This window comes from Lagenorhynchus albirostris, chromosome 9, assembly GCF_949774975.1.
Source record: "Lagenorhynchus albirostris chromosome 9, mLagAlb1.1, whole genome shotgun sequence".
Classification (NCBI taxonomy): Eukaryota; Metazoa; Chordata; class Mammalia; order Artiodactyla; family Delphinidae; genus Lagenorhynchus; species Lagenorhynchus albirostris.
Window position 1 is genome coordinate 75637350 of NC_083103.1, and position 24396 is coordinate 75661745.

At 35.0% G+C, this 24396-nt stretch overlaps 1 protein-coding gene across 1 annotated transcript in view; it reads left to right on the forward strand.

Moving 5' to 3' along the window:
• CNTN5 (contactin 5) overlaps positions 1–19468 on the forward strand; it is a 440969-nt gene extending 421501 nt beyond the window's left edge. The window contains exons 16-19 of the mRNA XM_060157909.1: positions 5612–5798; positions 6266–6378; positions 14731–14899; positions 19111–19468. Coding sequence (XP_060013892.1) covers positions 5612–5798; positions 6266–6378; positions 14731–14899; positions 19111–19214 — 573 coding nt within the window. The 3' untranslated portion in view covers positions 19215–19468. The remainder of the gene's footprint in view (positions 1–5611; positions 5799–6265; positions 6379–14730; positions 14900–19110) is intronic.
• Positions 19469–24396: the final 4928 nt, after the last annotated feature.

Here is a 24396-nt window from a genome sequence, read left to right on the forward strand (position 1 = left end):
GGAGAGATCCCACATGCCACAGAGCAACTAAGCCTGTGCACCACAACTACAGAGCCTTCACTCTAGAGCCCAAGAGCCACAACCACTGAGCCTGCACACCACACTACTGAAGCCCACACACCTAGACCCCGTGCTCTACAACAAAGAGAAGCCACCACAATGAGAAACCCATGCATCGCAACGAAGAATAGCCCCAGTTCACCACAACTAGAGAAAGCCCACACATAGCAACAAATACCCAACACAGCCAAAATAAATAAATTAAAAAAAGAAAAACTTAAAAAAATAAAAACTCTAGCCTTACTAGTCTAGAGAATAAATTACTTTCAATGGTGCAAAAATCACATTTTTGTTTTGCAACATTAAATAACAGCAGAAAGTAGAGCTGTCTTTATTAAATTCAGGGAGTACACTATTGAATGAGCAGTGATCATTGAGTGCAATTTAAATTATAAAAACAAGTGAATACAGGAGCTAAGAATTGTGTTTTTAAAATCTAACAGGTAACAAAAATCAGAGAGGAGAATATAAAATACTAGTAAGAATTCTTCAGTGATTATATATATGACTGAATGAAGACTGGGAAGTAGGGGAAAGTTCATAGCTCATCCAGCAACCACTGACTCCATATAGCAGCATTCATGGATTTTAGATCTTGTAATTTCATGTAAGGGAACCAGACTGTGTATGACATGGATATCTTAGAATCATCACATCAGATAATTGAATATGTTATCTGCTTAGTTAAAATCATCATTATGGAGAATCAACTTTGGAAAAAAATAGGTTATCTACTAAGAAAAACCATCTAGATTTAGGTTCAAATCTACAAACTTAAAGTTATCAGCTGACTCAGAATTCATGCTTCCTGCCTGCCACTATTAATATTACATAATTTGGAGGAACAAAGTCAAAAAACAAAACAATATGAAGGATAGCAAAAAAGTAAACACAAATTACAAAAATCAGAAATGTTAAGCCATCAAGAAACAAAATAGTTCAAGTAGTTGGGTGACAATAAGGGAGCTGTCTAAAACTATTCATAAAACTGAGGTTTTTATAAACAAGGTTATAGAGATTCAGTGGTTAAGTAACTTGTCCCATTATATGAAGCTTATAGATATCAAAAATAAGATTAAAATTTAGGCCTTCTGACTCCAAAACCATGATGTGCCTAGAGCTTGCAACATTTTGGCATATCTTTCAGATTCATACACTTTTGTTGGAAGTGAAAATTAGTGCAAATTATTTGAAAACCAGTGTGGCATTTTTGTGTCAAAATCATAAAAATTTCAATAATCTTAGACCCCATAATCACCTGTCTGGAATTCTATTCTGGGGAATTATTCCAATATGTGGAAAAAAATGTACATGAACATATTCATGGCAACATTTTAATTAAGAGAGCAAAAGTTGGAAGCTACCCAAATGTTCCACAATAGAAAAGTGGTTAAATGATATTTGGTACACAAGGCATATGATAGACTTTTAGTATTGATATAAAAAATGGGAAAATATTTATATGTGACTATAATGTTAGAGAAGAAAAGTAGTTACATAATTATATTAACTATATGTAATAAAAATACAGGAAGGGATAAACACAAAAAAATCCCCAATTGTGTGAGGGCGATAAAATAGCAGGTTATCTATTCTTCCAGTTTCAGATATTTATATCTGTTTAAATGGTTTTTTTTGTTTTTTTTTTGTTTTTTTTTTTTGCAGTACGTGGGCCTCTCACTGCTGTGGCCTCTCCCGTTGTGGAGCACAGGCTCCGGACGCACAGGCTCAGCGGCCATGGCTCATGGGCCCAGCTGCTCTGCGGCATGTGGGATCTTCCCGGACCAGGGCATGAACCCATGTCCCCTGCATCTGCAGGCGGACTCTCAACCACTGTGCCACCAGGGAAGCCCTGTTTAAATGTTTTTAACCTCATTTCAAGTGATCTCATACAGAGTTCAAAGTTTATAGGTTGATAAAATCTATCATCAGGATAGAATTGAATCATGAAGAAATAAATTGAATGAAGAGGAACTTTCAACTTTCAGAGGTGCAGTGTAACTTATGAATACTATATTATCTCAATTCCAAGTTAAGAATCACTAAATAAGCACGATGTTAAACTCCAAATATTTTTCTGTTTTTTTGATTTACCCTATCCTCCATCAAAAAAAAAATGTAGTAAATAAAATTATTATTTCACTGTGAAGGTCATAACTTCTCCAGCTCTTTTTTTCAATATGCCAGAAAGAGAAATAATGTGTGGATTTTTTAGATTTATCACAGGTTTTACCTGATGCAGCTAGTATTTGTGTTTTCTCACAATCAGTGACTTCCAAACATTTTATCTTTTACTTGGGATGTTTAATTTTGTGGTGATTCATCAGAAAATTAAACATTCAATATTTAACCTAATTGTCCATCGACAAATGAATGGATAAAGAAGATGTGGCACATATATACAATGGAATATTAGCCATAAAAAGAAACAAAAATGAGTTATTTGTAGTGAGGTGGATGGACATAGAGACTGTCATACAGAGTGAAGTAAGTCAGAAAGAGAAAAACACAACCCGTATACTAACACATGTATATGGAATCTAAAAAAAAAAAAAATGGTTCTGAAGAACCTAGGGGCAGGACAGGAATAAAGACGTAGACATAGAGACTGGATTTGAGGACACGGGGAGGGGGAAGGGTAAGCGGGGACGAAATGAGAGAGTAGCATGGACATATATACAGTACCAAATGTAAAATAGATAGCTAGTGGGAAGCAGCTGCATAGCACAGGGAGATCAGCTTGGTGCTTTGTGACCACCTAGAGGAGTGGGATAGGGAGGGTGGGAGGGAGATACAAAAGGGAGAGGATATGGGGATATATGTATACATATAGCTGATCATTTTGTTATACAGCAGAAACTAACACACCATTGTAAAGCAATTATTCTCCAATAAAGATGTTTAAAAAAATTCAATATTTAGAAGTCCAGAATTTGTATTGAAATCTGTGTTTGTATCAAAATCTGTAATTTGCTGAATTTAATCACACTCAACTCCCTCAAATATATATATTTAACTAACTTAAAATAATCTAGCCAATTAAAGAAAATTGGCTAGATTATTGCCTAAATTGAAGCAGAGACCTAGAAATCAGATATACCACTGGGAAGGAGAAAGATACACATTTGTTCATCCAACAACATCTCATCAAATTTTGTAGTTTGAAAATAACTTAGATTTCTTCAGTTAAAAGTATGCTCAAGACCAAGCAAGATAAGTTAGTTCTTGGAATTGGGACTAATGGGGCAAACATAGTACAGAAGGCAGTGTTAGAGCATTTCAGCTTAATCAAACAAATTTCTGAAGTTCAGTCACTCAGCTGTATGCCAGGTCAAATCTATGAAGAGACAGGGATGAGAAATAGAAATTTGATTATGATTATCTTATTAACCATATATATATATATATTCATATTCAAGATCTGTGTAGGTGTGTCAGGCAGTGTTTAATTGCAAAGAACTAAATTACTCTAACTAGTTTAAGTAAGAAGTGTTTTATTATAAGTATTAAATGGTTTACAGAATTATTGAGTTAAATTACCACACTCCAGGGTGATCTTTCAAAAGTAACTGTTAAAGCTAGTCAATAAGACTAAGACACCAGGAAGACACTGATGTCTTCTAAAAGCAGGAAGTCTCCAGCCCTAGTCCCACACTCCACTGCCATGGTTTGGAAGCCACCATGAACAAAATGGCACCACATTCAGGAAGCCTCTGTGATCTGAAAGCCTCTGCTATTACTGCCTGTTCCAGAATCCTGCCATGTTTGCTATAATTTGCACCAATAAGATGGATGTCTTGTGCCTGGCTCTTTGACTCCCATAAAGCTAATGGTTAGACAATAAGCCATTCATTTTTGCTGCCACAGTCAGGGGGTGGAGGGGAAAGGAAAAATAATGTCTCCATTTCTAAACTCATAGGCAAAAGAAACAGAATTTGTAGAAATTCACTCTCCATCTCATTTTTACTTTCAAATACCAGGCATGGCATCTGACTGGTTAAGCCTAAAACATGTTCAGAGCCCTAACTGCAAAGGAGTCTTGAAAGTATGATTTTTATCTTTGCATCTCTTAAGTCCAGGAAGACACTAGAATGAGGGTGAAATGGATGCTGAAAGCTAAAGTACCATATCCCTTTGGTTACTCAACATCCATACACATCCTTCTCCCCATTCAACAACTCCCCAAAAGCAACAACTGGCAATGACAATGCTCCATTGTGCAAATGTCTCTTAAACAAATGAAAATGTACCCCCCATCTCCCTAAAAGGGAAAGCCAAGGAAATTTCCATTAGTCAGTCTGTCCATCTCCTGTAATGAACTACATTAGAAATTTACCTACCCACAACACTCTATCACAAGAAAGGAAGGGACCCAGGTTATTTAATATTTAGATATAAAACAGTATAAGGAAGAAAATATGGCTCTTACAGTCTTCATTTCATAAGGCTGCAGTTATAATTTGTAACTTTCTTCCCCCTCTACCCATTTCTTACACCCTTTGTCTTTAGCCATCATCTAGGCTGGTAGATGCATTTTAATATGGTACAGTGACTCAAATGTTTTTTTCCTGAGAGGTAGGAGCCTACAGTGACTTCCTACGGCCCCAAGGTACTGGTAGTCCTAGGCATGCTCCAGAATATCTCAAGTTCCAAACAAACTCCTCACTGCCCAAATTTTGTAGCATCAACCTTAGGTAAGCCAGAATCTGGAAAATGTGATGTTTGGTTTTCTAGCCTGCAGAGTAGAAAAAGCACTTGAAGGATGATGAAATGTTTGCAGCAGTCCACTTCTTTCACCACAGTAATTAATTGGAGAAAGAAGAATCACTCTTCCATTATTTTTACTGCAGTAAATAAGTAGGGGGAAAGAAAACTACTCTCTTGTGCCTTTATGCATGGCTAAATTCCAGGGTCCGAATAAGGTTAAGCTTTAGGTACACAGAGATAATTATTGAATCTCATAAAGGGATCAAGATCTGTATGAGACCAGCCACCAAGAGCTCATAACCAGGGAAGATCACCTCAATGCACAAATTGTGCTTTGACAAAGAGCTGTTCCCTTCTGCCGCCCTCCCATATCCTAGCAAAGCCATTTCTCTGCATTTAAACAATTCCAAATTATCATGAGTGTTCTGTCGCCTCTCCTCTGTTAAATCCATCCAGCTGTGTGATTCACCTTTGTCTGGGGCCCAGGAGGAAATATTTCTCATGCCTCTTTCTCAAATAATTCATTAAAAGCCCCATGGCTTTGAATGGGAACTGGTTCTGATGACCTATGAGAAAAGAACTTCTTCAATTTCTTTGAATGATTCTTCATACTACCAGGTTACAAGGTAGCATCTTTCATTGCTTTGCTAAGTTGCTGCAGTTTACACAGCTACAAATCATGCAGTGGCCAAGATAGTGATTTTAGCCTCATTAGTAGAACCTGTTAATTGGATGATACAGGAGTGATTTCCCAGGGATGGGTTTGAGAAACATCCAAAGGGAAAAAAAAATCAACAATCATAAGCACAGGAGAAACTTTAAAATTAATCTTTCATGTTGACAGATTGGCTATAGGAAAGACATGGAACAAGAAGATGCAGCAGAAACCATCAAAACTAGGGGCAATGAGTCATCTGTCATCCTGACAGGATTAGAAGGAAATACATTATATCACTTCACAGTGAGAGCTTATAATGGAGCTGGATATGGGCCACCTAGCAGTGAAGTGAGTGCAACCACAAAGAAATCCCGTAAGTGACCTGGGCTTTTTGTTTGTTTCAGACAAAAGGGAAACATCTTTTAACATTTCTGAAAGCCATGTGAGGTACATAAAAAGCAGAGTTGAAGAGGAGTTTTGATTTATAGTCTTGCTTCATGCTTAGATCTGAATTCCAAAACTAGCTCAGAAAATTTTGTATTCATAGTAGATAAGGGTTACCTTCCTGTGAAACAAGGCTAAGCGATTTTGACACAGAAGGGAGATAAAAGGATTCAGGTTCAAAAACTCAGCAGAGTAGCTATTAAAATGACACTCCTGGAGCAAAACCTTCCTTATCTGACTCTAGCTGGAAAGAAGCCTATGGTGCCAGTCAACTAGAAAAGACTGATGTACTCACAAGAAAAGACTGAACACAAAAAAAGACTGAAATACAAGGATTTAAGTGAATAAATGTATTTAAGACTCTTCGTCCACTCACTTTTGCTTTTTATTTTGTAGCCCCCAGTCAAGCACCTAACAACCTCAGGTGGGAGCAACAAGGCTCTCAGCTTTCTCTGGACTGGGAACCTGTCAGACCATTAGCCAACGAGTCTGAAGTCATGGGCTACAAGGTCAGTGTTTTTCCACTCTTTGGATAGACTCTCATCTAAAAAATTGCTAATGTGAGGATGTGTAATTTAAAAGGTGTATAAAGACCTATTAACATACCTATTTTTTTCTCAATCATTTTTCTACCTGTATCTTAGAAAGAGCCTTCCTGCAGTGGGGAATCCAAGGCAATCAAAATCAGTTTCAGCTACACAAGGCACAAGAAGGGAATGGGTAGGAAAGACAACAACAATTTGAATACAGGGTAAAAATGGCTCATGAAACAGTGTCAGGACAAGCAGAACTTAGAGAGTCTTGGCATTCTCTTCCCAAAGACAAACTGTCCTGGCAGATGGAAAAGACTGGACCACATAGTTTGAGTATAAAGACTTTCCATTAGCAAAGAAACACAAGAAGAAAAAATGCTAGCGTCAGCACAGGGGATAGGAAAGAGACCATGGAGAGAGACAGCAAGCTCCAAAATAGATACAACATTTCACATATGGTCATCCTGCTATGTGCCAGCAAGAGATCTGCAAATATAAAAATGTTTAGGCAGTTTGTTTTTGAAAAACAGCTTTGTCTCTGATTTTAAAATATGTGGTCAATATATTCAATTGGCTGAATTTCAAATTCTTTTTCCATAACATCAGATTCTATTTATTGTCTTAAACTCATACTGATTCATTAGTGGAATATTATTTATAGCAGATTTTTAAAAAAATTTCAATGATCATATTTGTCTGAGAAGCATCATTTAGGTGGCTGTTCAACTATCAGAGATGGTAACACAGCACTTTGTATATAAAGTGCTAAAATTCTGAAGCTAAACACTGAAAAAGTTATAAATGGAATATATTTTTAAGTTAGATAATTCCCATTAAGGATATCTTAAGGCACAACCTGTAGCAATTCTTACAGACTATGATTGGTATGGATCATAGACATCCTCACAATTAAACACTCACACTCAAATCTGTCCTAATCCGCGTGGGTATTGAATTTGATCTTTGGGGGGAGGGCAGATGTGCCATCTTCTGTATCCTTCTCTTAGTCCTCTTCTTTCCACATCCTTCCCCTCATCCTCACAACTTGTATTCTAAGGCAAAGATACCCTTCAATGATTAAGGGTAGCAGTCTGGCCAGAAATGGTGATGGACCATCCGAGAACCAATCTAATGTCATTAGAACTCTAGTAAGCAATCTCCCAAACTGGAGAGGCAAATAGATGCAAGAAAGAGCTAGATAAAAGCATATGACTGCCTAGAAGAGCCATTTGGCTTCAGGCACCTTTCAGGTGAGAAAAGAAATACCATACCACATGGAAAATACATGAGCCTCGGCATAGGGCTCCCAGGTGGGATGATCCTCCTTGTTGCTCGCATTTGCCACTTCTACTTCTGTCATTGCTCACCTCTTTACATGTGACTGTCTCCCCACGCTGTTTATATATGATTGAAAGCAAGGCCTCTGTCTTACTCATCTCTTTATCCCTAACATTTCTAGAGTGGATGAATAAATTAATTTTTGACCCAACTTGAGGTATTTTATGCAATTACTCACAAGTGTGTATTATCAGCTGTGTGTTTTTCCTATCATGGCCTTCCCATGTGTTGTGGTGGAATGGGAAAAGAGAACTGGCTTCTGAGTCAGACAGACTTGAGTTCAAATCCCAGTTTTTTAACTTTGAGCTAGTTGCTTAACTTGAGTTTCATTTTAACTTCAAAAAAATGCAAAAATAATGATAACATATTATACAGATTATTTTAAGGATTAAGTAAGATAATTTGTGTAAAATGCTTAGCGTATAAGAAGTGCTCATTGAAAAATAGCTACTGTCTTTCTTATTGTTATTGGAAGAATTCCACCTAGTAAGGTGGAATTTTCAAATATTTTAACAGAAGAAACTGATCTTTAAAAGTTGCCTGCCAGTTCTGTCTCAATGAAGACAGCACAAGTCACCTGGAATACATTGTTGTGGAGGAGGTAATCACTAATATGGTCCATCTTAGTTGTATAAATAATGACAAGTAGGTACATGTTGACAGAGGATTTTTTTCTTTTATTTCCTTGAAATGGTCTCACCTCCTTATGTCCCTGAGAAGGAAAATCTAGTTCCTAAGAAAGGACTCTGCTGATAACAAATGGAGTGAGACCTCAAAGCCTGTTCTTTTGTAACTAAACCTTATTAGAACTTCTGATGTATGGGCTAATCCCCAGTTAGAGACCTACTGGCAGGAATGACACAAAGTGCCCTGTGAGGGAAAGGGGACTTCAGATTGATGATTGAGGCTTAACATAGGGCCTGGATTCTCCTGGGAAGGTCTGGTTTTCACAGGGCAGGTGACTAAGCATGAAAGCTCCTATTGACACAGGCATAATGGAACAGGAATATGATTAGGAACAGTAGCTGTGAATATTTACTAAAGAGATGGAACCCAGAGGACACAAGCTTGGAGCCCCCTTTTCTGAGCATGAGTTGGAGGAGAACTACTACAGCCTTAGGCAAGGATCTGCATGCAGTGAAAGAGCTGTATCATCTGGAGGGAGGTTCACACAAATATGGAGTGGCTAGTATGGTACTCAGAGGGAGAAGACTTTGATTCCTACTATATCCCCAAAAAACTACTGCCAGACCAAGAGTGGCACCACTCTTAAGAGTCCCATCTTCTTAAACATAATTGTGTGTGGCTGTCACAAAAAAATTAACAAAATTAGGGACATGTCAACACACTAAGCTTTTCTCTTTCCATGAGGTAATTTGAGGGAAGCTTGCTGTATTAAGACTAAGTTTGCCTCTTGAGATTCTTGGGAAATTTGCAGTAGAGGATTTCCTGCTAATCAGGGCAAGAGAGAACTTCCACAATTAATTGCAATATCAAAAGGAAAGTAAATTTATTTTTACTTTTTGTCCTGGCCAAGTTACTTTGCTTGTAAAATCAAAAGAGATCACTAGAAATATACATGGTATGTAAATTTGAAGCTGGAAACTAGGAGTTAATGCCTGAGGTTTAAAGTGCAGGGATTATATATTCCATGTTTTATATCAAGTCCAGTTTAAGATGGATGAATTAAGAAAAAGTCCTCATCTAGAAATTTTCCAGATTGTGAAAATGATTGAAATGTGATAAATATGGAGAAAAATGGATTTGTTCCATAGGCTTGATCCATAAATAATCCATTAAACTATTTTTTTTTATAGTTAAGATATTATATATTGGATGCAATTTATTCTCAAAAAAATAAACCACAAAAAAAAACATAAGATAATAAGTTAAAACAGCAGAGCTTGGAATTAGACCAACCCATTTTCTAAGGAAGCATGAATCTTACTCCTTTACTTGATTCCACAGATTGAGGTGTCAGCAACATACATAAGGACAAGATATTACCAGAGAAAGATACAATAACAAAGGAAATTTGGTTCAAAGGTGTTAAGAGAAAAAGAAGGTCTCCCCACCACAACATCTTATCAGGGACTTCAAAAGTGACCAAGATTATAGTGAAAGAACAATGGAATTGAACCATATATGACAGTGTCACAGGAAACACATTAAAATTGAATCTATTCAGATAAATAGAATTAGCTAGTACTGAAATTTCTCACTGCTCTTTGAGACTGTCCAAGAGAACTTGGACTTCTTGAGATTTTGTTTAAGAAGTCCAGATTTAAAAGTAATACTTTTAAGATATCACAGCTTCTATTAACAAGCAAGAGGAATAGAAGCATGAAGAACAAGAAAAATGCTGGAAAATAATTGTCATTTGTAGACATGGCTACAAATTATTTCCACTCAAACAAAATAGCTTCCCACCTAAAAATATGAGTCAAATTTGGGAGTTTATTTAGCATATTCATCACTTCTTCAGGTCACTTTAATATTTGACTTTATTTTACATTTCCCAATTCAGATTAGCTGCATATATATATATGCATATATATATATGCATATAATATATATATATATATATATAAAATCAGGAAAGTGGAACAAAAACTTCAAAGAAATTTCCTAATTTAACTTATTTTTCCCAAATAAGTATTTTTAAATGAAGAAAACTTTGTTTTTATGACTCCACTAGCTTAGGATCTGAATCTAGAATCCTTACTAATTTTGGCACATGTTATGTCTGTTACTACCACTTCCAAAGAAATGCCAATAACAAAACTAAAGTATATTTAGCCATAATTCTCCTTAATGATCTTGAGAATGGAGAATTTTTTTTCTTTGTACTGTGAAAGAAACTTACCAAGATTATAAAGTAAAACAGCCATCTTATCCCCACCTTATTCTCCTTATAAAGACTTAAACTTAAGTGAAAGAGAAAATAAATGCTAAATATCCAGGGGCTATGCTTTCCCTTGTGCAAATATCCCCTTCCCCACCAAGACAGACTTCTGTCCATTCAGAAGACAAAAGCACTCAGAGGGAATTCAGGATAAGGGCTTCAGGCTACATATCAAGAAAACAGGGTCTCATTTTTTCTGTCTATATCTAGAAATATCCTTTCCTGGATATACAACCTCTTCACCATACATCTTCTCCCTCACCTCTACTTTCTGATATTTATAGAGCTAGGGAGAATATGGGGAAAATCAGGCTCAAAGCTTACTAGTTATTATATGATCCATCAATATAGACAGAAATTTTTGTTTGTTTATTCCATTTAGATATCAGTTAGGGCCTGCCATACTCCTGAGATATAGGTACACTTGAACTGAAATTGTATTCCACAGCCTGTGGAACTTTGAAGTCCATCCCTATATTTCTCCAGCTTCTCAGGGAGCCTAAGGTCTGTGGCCATTCTGGTCTCCTTGATTTCTTGTATCTTACAGCTGTTACTTTATCTTATATTTACTCCAAATATGGGACTCTGCCTCTTTCCTGTGATCCCTACAAGTTAAAAAGACTCATATATAATGGCTTATACCATCATTTCTATATTTGATTATGCTTATATGTTTTCATCATAAAATATTTTTTAAAGATTAAAACAGAAATGGCTTGTATAATGTCAAGTATATACATATACAAGGAAGACTTTATGGAAATGTCAGTGGGAGATAGAGTGAAAGGCACAGCATACAAACAAACATCTGAAAATTGCCATAGGAACTCCTGTTCTTAAAAGTCCTTGGAGTCACCCTACAGCTTGTGGCTTCTCACTGGTACTTGAGCCTCCCACCTTATTTTCACCTAGATTCTACTATCTTGCTGATTCCTCCTCACCCACCCATTGCCACTGGGGTTTTGGATCCCTCACCCACTTTTGTGAAGAACAATTGTACCCAAGATGCTAAGCAAGTGAATAGCCCTTCCATTTAATAGGATCCATCCTTCCAATGACACTTGTGGGTGAAACTAGCAAAAATTTATTCTGCTATATTTTTTAGGCACACTCACTCCATTATTGTTACTATCAGACATGTAAACTAGCCATTTCTAGATCATGCCTTTGAGAATAACAGGACTGCACTAAACTTTTGTTTAGGATCATCTCTTTGGCTAAGTTTTTTAAGTAGAATTTGAGAATAGTCTTGACAATAGACAATTTTCTTTATGCCTAGAGATAGCCATCATTGCAACTTCCAATCTATAAATGTCCAAATTCTCAAAGTACTCCCTGGTCTTCTTACTGTCAATAACTATTTCTGACATGTCTTGATAACTCCTTAACCTTCTCATATTTCTCATTCGAGTCATGTCTTCTAAATCAGTACTTTAAAATGAGCAAAGATTCTCTAAATCACGCAAGACTAACCATTAATTTAATGTATCTTTTCACTTAGTATACCTACTTATTGACTCATAGCACTACATCTCTCTGGATGTATTGTTTAAAGCCACATTTAATCTCAAACTTCTTTTGCTACCATTAACTGATATTTTCCTGCTTTTACCTTTGTTCCCAAATCTCAACTGATCCACACATTTTTCTTCAACTCTGGATTTTACAGCCACATTAGATATGCATTATTGCCTGCATTTTTCTTTGTCATAAGAATTGTAATTTATTGAACCATAATAACAACGTCCTCTAAAATAGTCACTCCCCTGCCAATCCTCACCAATTTACATACTTTTTTGTTGCCATAAATTTGCTTTCTAATTACCTCATGTGGATGAACAGAATTCTAATTCAGTATGCTGCTACAGTCAAAATGGGAGGCATAAATTCTGATACAATTTTCATTTTTTAAAGCCAAAAGAACGTGTTATAGGCATCCTCCTAGAAATGTTTCTGATTCCCAAATCTGTACCACTCTGTACGTGGCTATAGCATCAAATATGTTTCCTACTGCAGAACACAGCACACTCAATTGCACTGTTTATCTGTCTCCACTGTTAGACTGTAAGTGCCATGAGGGGACCATATAGTCTTATTCTCTGATGAATCTCCAGTATATAGCACTGTGCCTAACTCACATGAGATACCCAGTAAAATATTTGATGTTGCTCTTGCCACTTCCCAACTATGTTAAACCTATGGCATCCTTCCCTATAAGAATTTCAGTAGATAGAATTATTGCACATATTTTATACTTTTACAGAGAATTTACTTCTCTCCCAAGACTCCGAAGTAAATTTGAATTCATGAAAGAGAAAGTAAATGGAGGCAGCATACTTTACCAGAATGCAGAAAGGAGGATCGAGTACAGGCACGCTTCAATATATGAAAATATTACTTTTCTAAAGTATTTTTTTCTTGTATGTAGGTTAGTTCAAGTTCAAAACACTTTTTTTAAAATTTTTTTTGCGGTACGGGCCTCTCACCGCCGCAGCCTCTCCCATTGCGGAGCACAGGCTCCGGACGCGCAGGCCCAGCGGCCATGGCTCACGGGCCCAGCCGCTCCGCTGCACGTGGGATCCTCCCAGACCGGGGCGCGAACCCGTGTCCCCTGCGTGGGCAGGCAGACTCTCAACCACTGCGCCACCAGGGAAGCCCAAAACACATTTTTAATAAACAAAAAGTATTATAAATTTTTGTCTAGTCTCCCAAGGAAGCTCATCTTTTATGATGCAAATGAAATACTGACCATTGACAATGAACAATAATAGCAACAGAAAAAGTCGCTTTCTCTTATTAAGCTTACCAGGTCCTGTGCTAGGCATTTTACATGCATTTTCCTAACAAAACCATGAAATAGGTGTTATTATCTCTACTATACTGTACAGGCACTTCAGATTTAGAAAGGTTAGTAACTTGCTCAAATTTGCTCAGACAGGAATGTGTAGGAGATTGTTTTTTGTTTTGTTCTGTAGGAGATTGTTTTGAATCCAGATCTGTGAGACTGCAAAGCCACTGTTCTCTCCATTATGCAAAGCAATCATAATACTCACAATTATGATAAAAGCACTAAAACAATGAAACAATGCAAATGCATTTAAAATCTTAACTGCTGCTACTTGACCATTATACACACACACACACACACACACACACACACAAAGTTTATTGGGGGCAAATGAGTAGAAACAGTATAATACAGTGAAACACCTCTGAACTGATCATCTGAATACTAATCTTCCAATGCAATTCCTTCTACAGCTAGCCATATGATCTTGTATAAATCATATAATCTCTATGACATTAGTTTTCTGACCTGTAAACACAGGACAATTCTGTGTCCTAATCTGTAGTTATAAAACTCTGTTTGCCATGAATACATGTTCAATTCTAGTACCATGGACAGATGTCAAAAAACAACTTGGCTACCCAATATATCCAAATGCCAATTTACCAAAAGGCAAACACAAAAGTAAAAATAAAAATACTCAATATAATTTTAAGCTTTCAGCTATCTTCTACATTGTTAAGGATTTATTATTGATGTATTTAACAAATTTTCTGATTACTCCTTTCAAATGATTTGAAGATGACAGATTTGAGTACTCCCTCAGAATGCTATTCATTTCAAGAACCAGGAATAACAGACTTTCAGTGATCTGCCCCCTCACTACCTACTTCTCTAGCCTCAATTTCTCACTATTTCCAAATGTTATTCTAATGCTATTGCTTTCTTATTGCTTAGATGTATTTTTAATCTTCTCTTATCTCTTTGTAGACTTTTTTTCCTGCCTTTTCCAACTGGTGAACTCTACTTATCTTTAAATACTTAACTCAGCATCACCTTCTCCTAAAAACCTTCCTTAAACCACCAGACAGAATTAAACTCTCTCTTTTGTATTCCCATAGTCCCTTATGTATATTCCATAGCTGCATATAACACATACATTGCATTTACTTACATATCTGTCTAAGCTGTAAGCTCCCTGTATCTAGCTCAGAATGTGACATACAGAAGGCAGTCAATAAACATTTGAAATCCTTGATTGAATATCAAACGTTTAAACATCTGATATTGTTCCCAGGTATTTTATAGGCAAGAGGGTCACAGCAACAGTCAAATTATTGAAACACAGAAACCTCAAGCAGTAGTCCCACTCCCTGATGCTGGAGTCTATATTATTGAAGTTCGAGCATGCAGTGAAGGAGGGGATGGAACCGCTAGCTCCCAAATCAGGGTCTCATCATATTCAGGTAAGTTTTGACAAAATAGGCTTAATTTGTTAACCACTAACAATATTAAGATGGTGTAAAACTATCAAAATTAACACGATGGACTGCATGATTCAGAGACTTTGAATTTTCTCTTATTTTACTCTGATTTGCTATATGATCCTCCAATTAATACAAACCATGGCATCCCACTCACAACTGTGGAATTTCTACAAATCTAGAAAAGAGTTAACATTTTCATTAAAATATTTTTATTTGTGAAATTCCCCTTTCTATCCTGATCTCAAGTAGTGTCTTGCTGGTCATTTGTGCTTTTCAATATTGCTTTTAACCAGTATTGCACTAATTTAATATATTATACCCATTTCTCTATTGTCATGATTGCCTTTATTATTAGATAATGGAAAGTGAGGGACAGGAAAGTTTAAAGGGAATGCTTTTTAAATTAAAATTTGATTATGTTTATTGATTTCAAAATAAATTATAAATTTCATTGAATATTTTTGTTTGGGTTTTTTTTAATTTTTCCAGCTTTATTGAAATATAATTGAGATATAGCATTGTATAAGTTTAAGGTGTACAACAGTTGATTTGATACACTTGTATATTGCAAATATGTACACAGATTTATTGCAAAAATATAGCTAATACCTCCATCACATCATATAACTGCTATTTCTTTTTTGTAGTGAGAACATTTAAAATCTACATTCTTAACAACTTTCAAGTATATATTACAGTTTTATTAATTACAATCACTATGCTATATATTAGATCTCTAGAACTTATTTGAGCATCATTGTTATTATTAGCAATATTAATAATTTCTAGCTTTGACTGAGCCCTTGCTATATATAAGGCACGGTCATAAGTGCTTTACTTTCATCATCTTATTTAATCCTCTTAACAATCTATGAGATAGGTTGGATTATTCTTGTTTTACAGAGAAAATTTAAGTAACTTGCCTAAGATCACACTATTACTAAGTAGAAGAACCAGGATTCAACCCCACTGCCATCATTATTACACCAGCAGGAGAAAACTGATTAAAGGAAGGGAGATTTTTGCAAATTCAGAAGAAAGTAGTCATTTCATTGAGATAGTCAAAAAGAAAGGAAACGATTTCATTAAACAAATGTCTCATTGAGAAAATATTGGGCAATTTTTATTAAGGCCTTGTATAAAAATGTTTAATGTACATTTAATTATAGGTAATGATGAATATTATTTATTGAGCAGTCATTCTCAAGCAGAAGCATCAACCTAAAGGGAAGTATCCAATGATATTCTGTAGAATTCTGAATGTGGCTTTATTATATTCAATGTATTGCTCAACTTAGGTTAAGACCAGAGATATTTCTTATGATTGTTTTTTGATGCCACAAAGTGAGATAGAAGGAAAACATAGTGGAGAAAATAATATGATAGACTGAAACTTTGAGGAAAAGCTGTTGCCATAATACTTGGTAAGTAAATTCTTGCATAAAAATATAAGATGAGATAAAAGACATTATTGGGACAATTGATAAATTTGAATAATGTCTGTAAATTAGATAATATTATATCAACATTAATTTCCTGTTTTTAAAAATTGTACTGTGGTATACAAGAAAATGTCTTATTTTTAAGATCTGCACATTAAAGTATTTAGGGGTAAAGGTACATCATGTCTTCAACTTACTTTCAAATGGTTCAGGAAATAAACGTATGTATTTATAGAGAGAATAATAGAGCAAGAAGATAAAACATAAACATTTAAGGAATCTGGGTGAATTCTTTATTTTATTCTCACTACTTTTTGATCATCTAAAATTATTTCAAAATGAACATTTAAAAATAAAAATCACACGATACAGAAAATCTGACTTTTTCAGAAATTCAGGTGAAAAGACCTGAGAACTTAAATACATTGTGGTCACACAATATTTAATACACTTTATGATTTATTTATAAAATTATAGTTTCAAGAGCAAGAAAGGTAATAATGTCTCTACACTGATTCATTCACAATTGAAATGTTCAGATTTTCAAGAGCACATTGAAGAACTAAAGATTATTTCTGAAAAGTGAAAAAGATGACAACTCTCTGCCTGCTTGATAAGTCTTAAGTTTCTAATAACAACAATACAGAGAGTATTTACTGCACTCTGGTCATGTTCTTTGCATTGTGCTAGCTGTTTTCTATATGTCATTTTATTTTATTCTCCTAGAAAACTTATGAGTTAAGTATTTTATTATTCTCTGGCTCTCCAAGGTTCCTTTCAACTGTAACACAACCAGATTCTAAAGTATCATCCAAATAATATCACCCCCAAGATTGAAAGTACTAACAAACACCTTGATTCTCCCATTTACATTCTAATTAACTTGTAACTTCTATTCCATAAAAAAAAATTTATCAACTTTTATGTTTTAGTTAATAAAACACTTTGGGCAGTACAACCCATTTCCTGAGTTTTAATGAAGTGAAATCTCATGGTATTTTCTTAGACCAATAAAACATGAGCAACGATTGATTTCCTTCTTATCTTTTTCCAAAAACCAAAAGCCTAAGAAGTTGAATGACCTGCTCAAGTGAAATAGTTAGTTAGTTTTATATCTGGGACTAGAACTTAGTCCAATGTTTGTTGTTGTTTTTGTTTTGTTTTGTTTTGCTATGCTGAAATAGCATATTTTTGCTTTGTGGATTCTATGTGGAATTTGAGATATAGATCCTATTTAGCATTATGAAAGTGAGGGTTTTTTTGTAAAAATGTCATGTAAGTTGACTTAACAATGATGCAGCCACTGTCAAATAAACAGAAAGAATGTTTTCACAGTCATTTATTAAGCATGCACATACCACTCCAGTGAGGCTTTGTCATCATGCCTTTCTTATAGCTCATGTGTGGCCATGCACTTCACAATGACCCCATTTTGTACAAGTTGAAATATATGTAACACTCCCCAATATGTTAAATAATAGCTTTTATTAGTGCCTTAGCTGTAACAGTTTTCAAAGGAAAGAAGATTTGCTGCTTTTAGAGTGTGTATATGTTTAGTTTATCAAACAAAGGTTTCTTCAGCTCTTAAAGAAGCATCTGAAAAATAAATTTAGACTCTATCCTGTAACAAAAATCACACCCAGAATCCTGTTACACTCAGTCTGGTCAGAGAGGATAACGTGACAGAAGAATAATTCCAAAAATCAATTCATACATTTTATTATTAGTCTATCATGGTTTTAATCAAGGTCAATCATTGTTTTAATAGAGACAACATATAAGAGCATCTCTTTCCACTAATTCCTAGCTCAATGACTTTAAACAAGTTTCTATAATCTTTTTAAGCCCTGGTACCATCTGCAACACCAGGATAAATAATAGCACTTACTACATAGGAATGTTGTGAAGATCAAATTAAATAACATGTATGAAGGGCTTTGTACAGTAGTTGGCATATAATAAGCATTCATTAAATATCAATCATGATGATGATACTTCCAAAGACCTCTGGCTTGAAGAACCATTCCTGAAGTTAGGTCTAAGGGTCGTACTTAGTTTGTAAATGTATGGAGCTATCAAAACTTCTTCAGACTAATACTTTCAAATCAGTGAGTTTAATCAAGCAACCACCCTAATACATTAACTGTATACAATGCTTTTGTCTCAAGAAGGAAGAACTTCTCCTGGGTAGAGGTAAGATTAATGAAAGATGCCTTTTCTTTACCAAGTTTGGCATGAGAACCTATAATTTAAGCCTGCTCAATTGAAACAGTCAAATCAATCAAGGACCCATAAGTAAATTAAATAAATTAATATTTTATTATTAAATTTAAAAATATACTTAAAAAAATAAAAATAAATTATGAATTCTTGTTGCCACAAATTTTGCTAATTATTTTTACTCCATTTCCTGAACTGTGCACTATAGAAATTATTTTATTTTCATACCTGGAATTTGGGATATTTTCCATCAGTGCATCATGTTGAAAATTATACTGAATCTCCTGATGAGGTGTATTTGTTTGACACGACACAGCCTTTTTAACACAATATTCCATATACACTTCTGCCCTCCATATACCTTTTGAGAACCCCAGGCAACATCTTGTTTCATAAGCACAAGGAACGCTGTCATCAGAAAGAGGATTGATGTTGCATTCATTTATCTTAACGTACATAAAACAACTCTTTTCTAGCTCAGGCAAAACCAAAATAATTTTGTCCATATAATGCTTCTCTTTTCCACAGGTGGGAAAATCACTAGTGCTCAGTCAACCCTCCACACTCTTTCCACGTCCTCGTCATCAGTAACGTTGTTTTTGGCATTGATGATTCCTTCAACCTCTTGGTGAAAACTACAGACTTAATTTGCTTTTCTTTACTTTAGCTTGATAACAGCAGTGAATAGAGTGTAATGTAAGTGGAGACCCAGGACCTTGAGATAAGCATTAAAAACTTGGAACTACACATGTTGCACTTACAGGAGGTTGGGGGGAATATTACTTATCCGTCAGGTTTCTCTTTGGTTTTTGTAAATGGAGAGGACAGTTACTGGTCCAATAAAAATATGCAGATTGTACGTAATAAATTTTGTAAGGAAAGGTAATTTCTGTCAAATGTATTCTTTACTTTTTTAGTATGTTGGAATTTGATTTTATATCTGATGACCCTGAGTGTGTGCCGTCCATTTGTTAAGCAAGTGGTCTCTAGCAGATCTGTTTCAAACACAAATACAAAACTGAGAATGAAAAATTTGCTTAAGACTCCAAGTCTACTGTTTTTCATTTTTCCTTTGGCTGACTATTCCAATTGACAAAGCAGCAGGAGATATAAAAAAATACTTCAACTGTGTGGTCCATTATAGGATAAGTACACAAAAATTTTCTCAAAAAATATTGTATGATTGCATCGTGAAATAGCAAAATTTGTCAATATGCTATTCTATATGCACCCCTAGAACAAGTTATTAGGATAGGGAATAAGCCATTTACATTAGTGCAAGGTAAATAGAAAGTGAGTCCAAATGAACTGAAGTGCTATTGTTTTTCATCAAGTACTATGTTATCTAGCTGCAAATATAGTAAATGTTTATTTTTAATAACAAAATATAAAGTCACAAAAAATATATATGATCACTAAAAGCTGAAGATACTGACATGCTGCCAAGGGTGCTAACTTGAAAATGAAATGAATATGGGACAGAGCTTCCCCATTTCCCCACCTACTGCCAAAAAAGGTATTGAATTAGGCCCAAGGTTTTCTTCTAACTGCAAATAATTTTAAGGACAATGAAAATCTGTTCTGCAAGTAATTTGCATAGAGATAGTCTATGGATTAAAATGGTTCAAGCATAAAAAATGTTGATTTTTTTAAAGAGTTCCATGCATCACATGCCATTAATGAAATCTTACCAACTATTAAAATAAAGAGGACCTCTTGGATAAATTGATTTTTTTTAAATTAAGCAGTGTGTGGAAACATGGCCTCAATACAGGGGCTCAGCTAGTCCATCTAGCCATACACTGCTTAGGAGGTAATACCCATTTGCTCTTTGAGGACTCAACTTGAACCTAAGTGATCCTAGATAGTTGTCGGAAAGTGAGGTGAAAGTTTTCTATGTGATATTTTACAGATATTCTAACCAGTATGAGAACGTGCCAGAGTTCACATTAGACCCAAGAAGATTCCTGAAGGGATAGTTATTGCAAAGCCATATGCCAAAAAATAGCCTGGAGAAACTACCATTTTACAGGTGTTGTTAATATGAGAACAAAATGTAGATTCTTTTCTTTTCCTTTATAAAATCTAAACCTGCTAATTCTATTCACATCTTTAACAGCAAACAAAATGAAGCAGTATTGAGCTCAAACTGCCAGCTCTAGAGGCTAATCCTTGTAGAACCAGAAGAGAGATTGGAGTTTCTGTTCTGAACATCCTCAGAAATTGGGTTCAGAGACACAGAACCACTCTTTGTGTTGGCTACTCATCTTCTTTGGGGGAGATTATGCTCAAGACAACCCTAAACAAACAAGAAGTGATTTAGAAGACTATTTTGGTTAATAGATTATTGTAGTAAATTACCACGGATGGTGAATATCAAAGCCTGTGAATAATGACAACCAAGTGGCCTTCCTTGAGTACCTCCTTTGGAGTGGGAGAGGCTGGACTTTGCATATAGAGGGATGGTAACTGTTTTGCGGGCAAAATATGAGTTCCCCCCAAGTATGGTATAGCTTGCAGGAGCAGATTGTGCATCTGAAAAAACTGCAGCAAGAATATTAAAGAATGGGCAATAATTTTTACTTCATATTTGATGAATAAAATCATTTTCTTCATTTCCCATGGTGTTTCATACTAGACTTAGCAGACTTTAAGAATTGAATTATTACTAGAACTCGTAAAACAAAGCCCAATGAAATATAATGTCAATACACGGCAAATTCAAATTAACCAATATTTCTGACTAGCTGATGGATGGTGTATATCTGACAGAATATTTAAATACAGAATGTCTGATATATTCTTAAAGGAATCAGCGATACAGGATGTTTTAATGCAACATGCACAGAATATGTATTCTGCATCATAAACCTATTAAAAACAGGTTTTAAAATGTTTATGTACTTATGTATTACATACTTGTTACTTTGTAGAAAGCAGAGCAGCATTCCTTATCAAGGTACATTATACTGAGTCAGCTTTTTCTTGGATGGAATAGTAACCACACAGTCTTAAATCACTAAACAGGCTGTAGTTTTATATAACGTCAGTTGAACTCTGAAGAAAAAGACTCCTCCTATTTAAAAATTTCATGAAATTGAATGCCTTGCATACCCAAATAAAGGTACTGTGGACCCCATGTCAAACCGTTAAATATATTGTATGCAGTCTGTATATATACTATATATAATGGTATATACCATGTGGAAGGCACAGTCAGATAATAGTTCTGTGTACTGTTCTTGTAACATTAGATCTTTTTAATAAATAATTCTCTTTTTATTGTCTTTTATCTTCTCTCCTGTCAACTACATGAGTAACATTATTTTATGCAGACCACAATATGCTCATAATTATGGTAGTGTTTTCACACTGAAAATATCACTATGTTAGGACTCTGCATGTTGTTATCACCTTAGGTTCAAAAATCTTTATAGAGGTCCATGGTAGTTTCAACTTGAAAACTGAAAGCTATGTCAAAGAATAAACCAGCAAAGAAGCAAATACAAATGAGATAAATTCAGAGTTAAACTCATGTTTATTTATTCTCAAGAAGAATCCATTAAATTAGTTTTATAAACAGTTTATTAAATACATACTTCTGCTTTTTCTAAGAGCAGTATATCCCAATCTATACCAGGTACAATTCTCATAGACAGAATTTTTGTGCCAGCACTTTTGTGTTTCCTTAGTACCAAATATACATCTCTATTATACCAGCAATCACATGATGTTACAATGATTTCTATATAAATGTTTCTTCTCCACTATCTAGGTTATGAGATCCTCCAAGGGAGACTATATTATGTTCATCTTAGAATTTCTCTCACTAGTGCCAAGCATAATACATAGCACATATCAAGTGAGCAACTGATTGGATTTAATTTCATGTTAGACTTTAAAATTTCCTTCAGAACAAGATTCCAAAAGCCAGGGCCACCATCCAAATCACCTGGGAACCTAAAGCTCAGAGTCTGATTCAGTAGGTCAGAGACAAGGGAACTCTTATTTTCAAAATCTTCTCAAACACAAAATGATACAACTCTATTGAAGGGAACTTGGCAATAACCAATAAAATTTTATATGGATTTACACTTTGACCTAGCAATCCTATGTCAAGGGATATATTCCTAAGGTAGACTACAAAAATATGCAATTTTAGGTGAATAAATAAGGTGCAGAACAGTGAGTATATGCTCCCTTTTGTGTAAGAAGTGGGAAAAATACAAACACGTATTTGCTAATATTCTCTAAAATAAATAATGGAAGAATAAACTAAAAACTAATAAAAATTGTTAGTTACTAAGGAAGTGGAGAATTGGATGTGGGAACAAATATGCAAGCAAGCTCTTTCTCAATGTACTTGTTTCATAGTTTTGAGTTTGGAACTATATACATGTTTTACATTAATTTAAAAATCAAACAAAAAGGAAAAATGGAAAATTAACTATATATCAGATGACTGAGAAGTTAATTTTTTTCTTTATAAAAGAATTATAACCACAAAGATAAGTTTTTTACGTGGGCCTCTCACTGTTGTGGCTTCTCCCATTGTGGAGCACAGGTTCCGGACGCACAGGCTCAGCAGCCATGGCTCACAGGCCCAGCTGCTCCATGGCATGTGGGATCTTCCCGGACCGGGGCACGAACCCATGTCCCCTGCATCAGCAGGCGGACTCTCAACCACTGCACCACCAGGGAAGCCCCAAGATAAATATTTTAATTCAGTATTTTGACAGTATGGAACTGTCATGTCCCATGTCATGCCTCTAATGAGACGTACATACCAAGGACAAACCACACACACACACACACACACACACACACACACACACACGTAAATCTACATTCATTGGTCTTCTTGTGAGTAATATAATTAGTATAATTGTTTTTGAAATAGCCAGTATGTACATTTAAATGTTAAAATTATTAAAAGAGTATACTTTCAGAATAAACGAATAGAGATACATACATATATAAAATAAAACCTGTAATCTTTGACTTAGAAATATCAGTATGAATTCATGGTTTATTTAACATTTTTCTTAAAAATGCCTGTTTATTAGCTTTGTTCACTGTAAAGGTTTATAAGAACAATGGACACCTGTAATGGACAAATAATACAAATAATGAATAAACAGTGCACAACTTGTGGTTTCCAAATTCCATTCACTACTAAAAGAAACCTTCTTGGGGAAATAGCTGATTTAAGGTCTCAGTAGGAATGTACAGGATGAGATCGGGACTCATTGTGGTTATAAAGGCTATCATTTAAGTGGAGACTTAATCACATTCCATTAAAAAAGACAGGATAACTTGAGCTCATAAAGAACAATGACAGCAATGAATTGAAACATGTATAATACATAAAAATTTATTATTTCACACTAATAAATGCAAAATCAATAATTTTCTTTGCTGGATACAAGATTCATCATTCTGGGAATTGCTATAATATAAATAAGGGAAAGAATTTAAGTATTTTGCCTTTCCTATGGGGACTGTGTTTCAGGACAATCAAATAATTCATGAAGGATAGCTCTACTTTACAAAATAATCACAGTTAATAAATGCAAAAGGAGTCATAGAATTAAAAAAATAACAAATACTTTACTCAGGCAATGATTATTAGTAGATGTTAAAACCATTAGGTAAAGTGCTGATGAAGAACATTTCAGTAGAAATATCAGTCTGCCATCATCTGAACCCACTGATTTTTACATCATTGAAAGGAAGACACATAGACACTTAGTACATCCTGATATGATAGAATGAGAAGTACACAGCACTACATCTTATTTCTTTCAATAAAAG